We start from the raw sequence: 9438 nt of genomic DNA on the forward strand, positions 1-9438 counted from the left end.
CCCCAAAAAGTGTTTTCTTTATGGAATAAAACAAAACAATAATAATAATAATAATAATAATAATAATAATGTTACACAAATTCAATGCATCTGTTGGACCTTCACTGTATCTGACATCAAAGACTTAAAGATCGAAGAAAAAATGGTTTTCATTCTATATAATAACTGGACATCAAACTAGGACAGGGGTCGGCTCTGGAGCCGCATGCGGCTCTTTGATCACTCTGATGCGGGAGACTTCCGAATTTCAGAGCCTCTCCCGAAATTCTCCCGGGGTAACCATTCTCCGATTTTCATCAGGATAACAAGAGTTAGCGTCCTTTACAACCTGTCGTCGCTTTGTATCCCGTGTTATTTCATTTTAAATTTCAAAAGACTTTTGTGGCCCCCATTGTTTTCTTGAAATTGTGAAACGGGTCAAAATGGCTCTTTGAGGGGTAAAGGTTGCCGACCCCTGAACTAGGAGTAAACCCTCCACCCCTTAGATGCCCACATCTACTCCAAAAACATTCAATGTTTGTGTGCTTTTTTTACGTGAACAGAGTCTCTGCATTGTCCACAATGAAGAGGATGTTTCACCTGACTCATTGTCGACTAGAATGGACACGGCTTTTGGGTCTTGGCAAGCCCTCAAACATTTCACTGTTCCAATCTGGCCAACGTTTACTTTGGCCTCATCAACAGATGGTGGACAGAAAGTCTCTTCATAATTGCTGGCTACAGTTCTGAGGAAGAGGAGAAGACGTGTGTGACAGTCCATTAATGCTGACTCGTCTTCCTATCTGAAGTTCTCCAGATCCTGATCCAACCTGCGAGGGTTGGCTCACACTCACGTGGGCGGTGCTGAAGGATGTTATTCGACCACTCCCTGCAATCTGGAGGTTGACTGTTGTGGCGTAGCTCGTCTTCAGGCTGGACACTTTGGTCGGAGATGAAGCTATTGGCTGTAAAGAAGCGCCTACGTTGGCTACTGGGACCTGATGAGGTGCTTTGAGTTGGGATTGGTGGTGGGCAGCTGGAGGTGAGGAAACGTAGAAGTTTGGGTCTTGCGGAGGTCCACCGACATAGGCATAAATCAGCTGGCTCCGACAATTCCCCTCTTCCACCTCTGGATCTTGACTGACTGGTACAGCCAAAGAGCAGTCGAGGGACTGAGAAAATGAGGTTCGAGAAGAAGTGCAGGAACTACTTCCAATATACTTGTTACAAAGCATCTGTCCATCCAGCCAAGGTTCACTGGTGAAATGCTGCCTACCAAGGTTTCCCCCTGAGGGGATAAACCTTCTGGGTGAAACTGGAGACTGAAGTTCTTCTCGAGGGCTGAAGCCAGATGGTGAACTGTCATAGGATGACCGTGCACTCCTTGGACTGGTTAGACCAGACTGCTGGTCGAAAGAATCTTGGTAATTACCGGTAAAGCCGAGAGACCTATGACTTCGCAGTCCGCCATGTCTACTCTGCGTTGGGCTAGTGGATCTGTCTGACAGATTGGAGAGAGACCTTTGTAGGGTATGGGGCTTTTTGGGGAATGCAAAGGGGCCAGGGGGTGATGCAGCTCTTGTTAAATTGTGCAGAGGGGCAGAAGGAGAATGGGAAGTGGGGAAGTAGGCATTTGCCGGGCTTTGTTGGCCTGAACAGGAAAAGGACAGAGAAGGTGAGGTGATTCGTGGATTTCGGGGTTGGGGCACTGCGACATCACGAGTCCAAACCGACACACCGATAGGAGGCGGGGAGAGGATTTGAGGGCTGAATTGTGGGGAAGTCTGACTTGCTGTGGAGATCTCAGGAATCTCCAAAGTTAGACCTAATGGATTATGATAACTCGCACCTCCCATCCGTGAACCTCTGGGATGGGGAGGCCTGTTTGCCATGTGGGAGGAGTAATTGTGTGGAGGAGGAGGGGAGCAGAGGCCATTAAACGAAGCAGGGCTCACACATTGGGATGGAGATTGGACCCTTGAGTTTGGCTCGGATGCAGAAAAAGGACGTGCTACGCGGTTGTGCGACCCAAACGACAAATTATCATTGGTTTGTTGCGCAGCGGTGTTACTGGTGCTGCCATTACCTAACTGCATCTTCTGTGGACTGGCTGACCAATGCCGGTTGCTAAGATCATAAATAGCGCTTGTATTGTTGAAGTGTGTCGTATTGAAAGCAGGCAAGCTGTTGTTGACATTCTGTGATGCGTCCATTTGGTGGTTGAGGGACTGATGAAATGGAGCATAGGTGGGTGACAAAGATGTCTGATGACCCTGTCTACTATGTGGAAAAGAAGAAGCGCTTTTAGCGAGAGAGTGAATAGGTGAGGGAGCAGATGATGGAGAACGACAGGTGGAGCGCAGAGAAGATGGAAGATAGCGTGGATGTTGATTCTCATCTATCGTGCACCCCAAATGGGAATACGCTGGTGTGGTGCAACCTTCCCGGCTAGGAGGGAGCCGAGGCGATGGGGAGCACCGTGGTAGGTGAGAAGATGGTGAGGAGGAGGGATTTCGTGTGCTTGAAGTTTGGACTTGCTGTCTGACACTGGTTTTTTTTGCCAAACTTTGACTAATGGACTGACTGATACAGGAGGCAGCTAAAGATCTTGTGAATGTGGAGGAAGACAAAACGGGAGAGGAGCAAGGCGGAGAGTGGAGGGAGGAGGAGATTGTAGAGGAGGAAGAAGGTCCTGCTTCCATGGAAGAAGATCTCCCACTGAAAGCAGAGGACGGTGTCAGAGAGGAGGCAGGAGTAGTTCGCTTGGAAAAGCTCTTTCCAGAAGATTGAAGGGCAGGGAAAGAGGTGGGAGTTTGTGAAACAGTATACGAAGGAACAAAGCTTTCGTTACACAGGGTGGGAGAAGATAATGGAATAGCCCTGAAAGGTGAGGAACAAGTCGGTGCTCTGGCAGGGAAGGAGGTTGGTGAGAGGGGAGAAGGTGATGTGAGTTTGAGGCTTGGCCTGATGACATATGTGTCCTGGTCTGGTGTGGCTTTGGTTGGTTTTGATGTCTCACACACATCTGATAAGGCCTGGGAAGGAGAGCAGCATTGTGTGGCGGGAGTTGACATGCGCGATCCTGGACACTTGTAGTCTGGTTTCCAGGTCAAGTCTGGGAAGAGAACTTCACCATAATCAAACAGCATTGTTGGAGGTTGTGGTCGGGAAGCATTTGATTCCAGTAACGGCACTGGACTTGGACCCCTGGGTCCCCCTGGATGTCTCAGGAATGCTGGTCTAGAAATGTTGAGCTCTGGGGAAGATGTAAATGTATGTGATGAATTCTTTAAATCACACTGGGTCTTACTAATCGCTTTGAGATGTTGTTTGCTTGAGGGCCCAGAGACAGAGAGAACTCCAAATCCTCCTTCTAGCATGTTTACAGAATCTTTAGGAGGATCCCCTGCAGGCTGTTTGGGCTCTTGCGAAACTAAAGTGTGGCATTGAGATGTTGATGATAACTCTGGTGGGCTTGACTCTCCGTCCCTGCGTCCAGTGCAGACAAAGTACTCGGACTCTGTGCCAACATTGTGTATGTCTTGGCTTGGTTGCGTTGTGCTCTCACTATACTTTGGAGGGATCTGGAATGCTGGAACATGGTTTTCTTTCTGAGCTGGTAAATCCTGTTTATACTCATACTGAGCAGCTGCGTCTTTGGATATACTTCCATCTGCTAAGTGAGCAGACAGACTAGAGTGGTCATGACCAATGCTGTAAACAGATTGACAGTCTTCTGTGTAAACATTGGTTCTTCCGCTCGGCTCTGACCTACAGAGACGAGGAAAATAGCCCAAAATTAGGACACAAGGCAGACACTAGATAAGACAAGGCGATTAGATCAAATACTATAATTACTATAACCGTATATATTGACAGTACAATGTCATTTTTACCGTATTTTCCGCACTATTAGCCGCACCTAAAAACCACAAATTTACTCAAAAGCTGACAGTGCGGCTTTTAACCCGGTGCGCTTTATATATGGATTAATATTAAGATTCATTTTCATAAAGTTTCGGTCTCGCAACTATGGTAAACAGCCGCCATCTTTTTTCCCCGTAGAAGAGGAAGTGCTTCTTCTTCTACGCAAGCAACCGCCAAGGTAAGCACCCGCCCCCATAGAACAGGAAGCGCTTCTTCTTCTACTGTAAGCAACCACCCGCCCGCGTAGAAGAAGAAAAAGCGCGCGGATATTACCGTACGTTTCATTTCCTTTGTGTGTTTACATCTGTAAAGACCACAAAATGGCTCCTACTAAGCGACAGGGATCCGGTTCATGAAAAGACGCAATCTCTCCATCCGCACACGGATTACTATTTCACAGCAACTGCCTAAAGACTTTCAAGAAAAGCTGGCTACTTTCCGTGCATATTGTAAAAACAAGATAGCTGAAAAAAAGATCCGGCCAGAGAACATTATCAACATGGACGAGGTTCCACTGACTTTTGATATTCCTGTGAACCGCACTGTGGATACAACGGGAGCACGTACGGTGAATATTCGCACCACAGGGAATGAGAAGTCATCCTTCACTGTGGTTCTAGCTTGCCATGCTAATGGCCAGAAACTTCCACCCATGGTGATATTCAAAAGGAAGACCTTGCCAAAAGAGACCTTTCCAGCCGGCGTCATCATAAAAGCTAACTCGAAGGGATGGATGAAGAAAAGATGAGCGAGTGGTTAAGGTAAGTTTACGCGAAGAGGCCGGGTGGCTTTTTTCACGCAGCTCCGTCCATGTTGATATACGACTCCATGCGCGCCCACATCACGCTGGTTTTTAATATATTATTAAAGTTTGACTGACCTATTTGACTGTTTTTTTGACATTCCTTTAGCGCAGTTAGATGCGGCTTACAACACGGGGCGGCTTATAGGTGGACAAAGTTTTGAAATATGCCGTTCATTGAAGGCGCGGCTTATAACCCAGGGCGCCTTATGGTGCGGAAAATACGGTAATAAATCCATCAAACTAATGACTGTTAAAAAGAATATAACATTTACCTGACGGTGTTACTGGTGGCCTGGTTGACACTGGATGAAGAAATTCTTGGGGAAATAGGTGGCATTTTGTCTGGTGTGATCGATGTCTCAGAATGTCTACGCTCCATACGTTGGTCTTGGTCTTTGTTCAGAGCTGAGATGAAATCCCTGGGCCGGTACAGGATGAATTCATTTGTTGTGTTTTGCTGGTCTTTGAGAAACACAAGTTGGTCATTGGGCACCACCTTCTCCTGGACCTCTGCAAGAGAACATCAACAAACAAATGTAAGTAAAGCATCACAACCGGTCAACAAGGAACTGACAAAGTGAAGATCTACAAAGATGTGATCTAAGGTAAAACTACTTTAAAAATATTACTCACCATTACTTTTGTTCTGTGCTTGTGTGCTAATATTCTCCTCCACACTCCTTTTTTCCTCCTGTGTCACGATATGGTTCTGCTTGTTGCTGTTAGGTTTGGTGTAATTCTGTACTCCAGCAAGGACTTGTGAATTGTTCCCAGTCTGATGATCGGATGGTGATGTCTGATATGTGATGATATCACTCTGAACTTTGGTCTGTAAGAGTCTTTGTGCTTCGGTTTTGGTGTCCGATTTGTTTTTGGGCTCAGCATCAGTCGGTCTAGGACTTATTTGGTCAAACTTTGGCTGTTTATTCATTTGCGTTTTACATTTATTGTGAAAATCCCACGGAGCTTGGCTTTTGGTCTGAGTCGAAACACCAGATAGTTCAGTCAAATCTCCAATTTTGTTCCGAACAAAAATGGCCCGTTTTTGATGCAATGGAACCTTCATGGTGCTGGCTTTGGCACTGTACATGCGGGCCAATGTTTGGACTTTGCTGAGGATACGCTCAGAGTTCTCCATCAGCGAGGGGTCTGCTACAGGGTTAGCCTCAAATAACCCAATTCCTGTGATGTCTGATAACTTGCCCTCAAACAAGGCCCGGTTCGTGGTGACTACCTTGGACGGCCGGGAACCTCGTCCAACTAGAATTTGACTGGGAAGTTCTTCAAGGTTTTTACTTGTCTTGGTTCTAGTCGAAGTGGATGCAGATTTTTCACATGATGGGGTTTCTGAAAGAGGTCTAGAGGATTCTTTCAAACTTCCCGGTGGTTCAATAGGTTCTTTTAGGTTATATTCGGACTCAGTCATAGCTATGTGCTCCAAAGGCACCCTCACACTTATTTCACTGTTCTCTGTGTTTAGACCTACATCTTCTTGCTGTAAACTTTCATCTTTACTGCTCTCTTCTCCCTCATTTAGTTCTTCATCTGACTGTTCTTTGCAGATGATTCCATTATCCTCCTCAATCTCTTTCCCAGTTTCAGCAGGCTTGACGGTGATCGACTCATTTTGAGTCTCGTTTTCTTCCAACTGGATGGAAGTTGGTAACTTGTTAGCAAGGTTTTTTTCTTCATCTTTCACATCCATGACGATTAAGGGTGTATCAGCGAGTGCCTCCTGATCCTCAGTATTGTCTAGAGGTTGGAGAGAGGTAGAAGGCGCTACTTCACGGCCAGTTTCTGTTTGGGTTGGTTCAGTTGTCTGCTTCTCGTCCCCTTGTTGGCGACCACTAAGATCAAACTGTGACACTGATTTTTTCACTAGCCCCATGGGGATCTGCGAGAAACTGTTCCTCCTGGAAGACAACTCGCCTTCTCCTTCTCTGGCTTCTTCACCTGATTCATCCTCCTCCAACTCAGCAGCGGCCTCGTAGTAGCTCCTGATTTTCTCAATGATCCTCTTGTCACGGTTGGAAAGAGCAGAGGCTCTTTTTGCTTTATGGCTTTTTGTGGGCTGATGATACTCTTCTGAGTTTGTGCAGCAGTCGACGGTCTCCTCCTGCTGGGAGTGATCGCTTGCCTTGCTGTCCTCCACGGTTGGTACGGAAGAATACAACTGTGCCGGGGAAGAAGGCATTGGTGTAGGGACTGTGTTCCCGTGTTGGCTTTGTTCTGTCATTGCCTTAAGATCTATCTCGCTTTCCACCTCGGCCTCTGGAGCCACTTCTTGTTCCTCTTCTTCATAGACCGTGGTAGCACTTTCTCTTTCAAGTCCATTTTCAGAGCCAGTAAGCTGCTTTACAACGCTTGTGTCGTCCTCCTGATGGGGTTGCATTGTGAACATCTGCTCTGGGCTGCAGGCCACTGGAGGCAACGGGCAGGTGAAATTCCTCTCACGAGTTGTAGGTTGGTTCTCAGGAACCTGGTCCAGAACCTGCTCCTGAAGAGAAAATAAAGAGTTGGAACTGTGTATTGGAGTTCCTTCACGTCGTCCTTCACCTTTGAGACCAGTTCCTCCCTCGCTCGGCTCTGGTTGATGAACTCCAGGATCTCCTCTGTGATGGACAAAGCAGGAGGAGCACAGAGGGCGGCTAACTCCTCGTCGTCATCTTCCTCCATACCAAACTGAACATTATAAACAATAAAATTAATGTTATAATTAATGATTATCAGTTTTATCAGGACTTCAACTAGTTTCATATTACTTCTAAGTTTTTTGTTACATCCTTCTCGTCTTCCTGCTCGTGGTGCTGCTCAGACTGCACTTCGATGACGGAGGACGCGAGCGTACTGCTGCCCCCTGCCGAGCCCAAGCTGTCGGCCCCGTTCAGTGTCCCCTCGCTGTCCGCTTGCTGCAAACACATCACTGATTTGTAGCCCTGCTTTCGACGCTGCTTGAGTTGTACTACCGTATTTTCCGCACTATTAGCCGCACCTAAAAACCACAAATTTACTCAAAAGCTGACAGTGCGGCTTATAACCCGGTGCGCTTTATATATGGATTAATATTAAGATTCATTTTCATAAAGTTTCGGTCTCGCAACTACGGTAAACAGCCGCCATCTTTTTTCCCGGTAGAACAGGAAGCGCTTCTTCTTCTACGCAAGCAACCGCCAAGGTAAGCACCCGCCCCCATAGAACAGGAAGCGCTTCTTCTTCTACTGTAAGCAACCACCCGCCCGCGTAGAAGAAGAAGAAGAAGCGCGCGGATATTACGTTTCATTTCCTTTGTGTGTTTACATCTGTAAAGACCACAAAATGGCTCCTACTAAGCGACAGGTTTCCGGTTCATGAAAAGACGCAATCTCTCCATCCGCACACGGACTACTATTTCACAGCAACTGCCTAAAGACTTTCAAGAAAAGCTGGCTACTTTCCGTGCATATTGTAAAAACAAGATAGCTGAAAAAAAGATCCGGCCAGAGAACATTATCAACATGGACGAGGTTCCACTGACTTTTGATATTCCTGTGAACCGCACTGTGGATACAACGGGAGCACGTACGGTGAATATTCGCACCACAGGGAATGAGAAGTCATCCTTCACTGTGGTTCTAGCTTGCCATGCTAATGGCCAGAAACTTCCACCCATGGTGATATTCAAAAGGAAGACCTTGCCAAAAGAGACCTTTCCAGCCGGCGTCATCATAAAAGCTAACTCGAAGGGATGGATGGATGAAGAAAAGATGAGCGAGTGGTTAAGGTAAGTTTACGCGAAGAGGCCGGGTGGCTTTTTTCACGCAGCTCCGTCCATGTTGATATACGACTCCATGCGCGCCCACATCACGCTGGTTTTTAATATATTATTAAAGTTTGACTGACCTATCTGACTGTTTTTTTGACATTCCTTTAGCGCAGTTAGATGCGGCTTACAACACCGGGCGGCTTATAGGTGGACAAAGTTTTGAAATATGCCGTTCATTGAAGGTGCGGCTTATAACCCAGGGCGCCTTATGGTGCGGAAAATACGGTACTAATTGCAAAGTACTAGGTTCTTACCTTCAAGGCTGGAAGGAGGCGCCGCAAGATGAGGAAGAGAAACGGGTGGAGAAAGAAGATGGTTAGAAGGCACCACGGCCCTGTGACCTATGATAAAGCTGGGGGCAATGTTGGAGAGGAGAGACCAAACACCTGAGGGATCCTACACTGTAAAAAAAAATCCTATTTTTATGGTTAATTTACTCTAAAATTCTACTGTATTTTTTTAAAAATAGTTTATAAAACTAGAATTGAAGACATTATCTGTAAATAAACAATCCGCCTGTTATTTTAAGTAATATGCCAGTAATGACAAACTATGTATATTTCTATTTTTTTTACAGAAAAATACCAAATTAATTATACATAGCATTTTCTGTTTTCTTAAATTACTTTCAAATTCATGTAAAATTACAGTAATTATCTTTCATTAACTGTGGACCAGCTCTATACTCTCGGCAGGGTCCTTGAGGGTGCATGGGAGTTTGCCCAACCAGTCTACATGTGTTTTGTGGACTTGGAGAAGGCATTCGACCGTGTCCCTCGGGAAGTCCTGTGGGGAGTGCTCAGAGAGTACGGGGTATCGGACTGTCTGATTGTGGCAGTCCGCTCCCTGTATGCTCAGTGCCAGAGCTTGGTCCGCATTGCCGGTAGTAAGTCGGACACGTTTCCAGTGAGGGTTGGACTCCGCC

General features: G+C 46.4%; 1 protein-coding gene across 1 annotated transcript; it reads right to left on the reverse strand.

The window, feature by feature from the left end:
• Nucleotides 1-704: 704 nt before the first annotated feature.
• LOC133614898 (uncharacterized) lies at nt 705-9174 on the reverse strand. The gene is made up of 6 exons (XM_061973261.2): nt 8768-9174; nt 7474-7620; nt 7268-7393; nt 5345-7208; nt 4984-5221; nt 705-3750 (listed from the first exon to the last, which is right to left on the reverse strand). The coding sequence occupies exons 3-6, from the start codon at nt 7385-7387 to the stop codon at nt 705-707; spliced, it is 5268 nt and encodes a 1755-aa protein (XP_061829245.1). The 5' UTR covers nt 7388-7393; nt 7474-7620; nt 8768-9174.
• Between the last annotated feature and the right edge of the window lie 264 nt (nt 9175-9438).

Source organism: Nerophis lumbriciformis, linkage group LG17, assembly GCF_033978685.3.
Source record: "Nerophis lumbriciformis linkage group LG17, RoL_Nlum_v2.1, whole genome shotgun sequence".
Taxonomy (NCBI): Eukaryota; Metazoa; Chordata; class Actinopteri; order Syngnathiformes; family Syngnathidae; genus Nerophis; species Nerophis lumbriciformis.

Coding starts and splice junctions, on each gene's coding strand:
- LOC133614898 (XM_061973261.2), bottom strand. CDS start 7,387: ATGGAGGAAGATGACGACGAGGAGTTAGCCGCCCTCTGTGCTCCTCCT. Junction 7,209..7,267: donor GGGAGGAACTGGTCTCAAAG/GTGAAGGACGAC, acceptor TTTTCTCTTCAG/GAGCAGGTTCTGGACCAGGT. Junction 3,751..4,983: donor GCCACCAGTAACACCGTCAG/GTAAATGTTATA, acceptor TCGTCTCTGTAG/GTCAGAGCCGAGCGGAAGAA.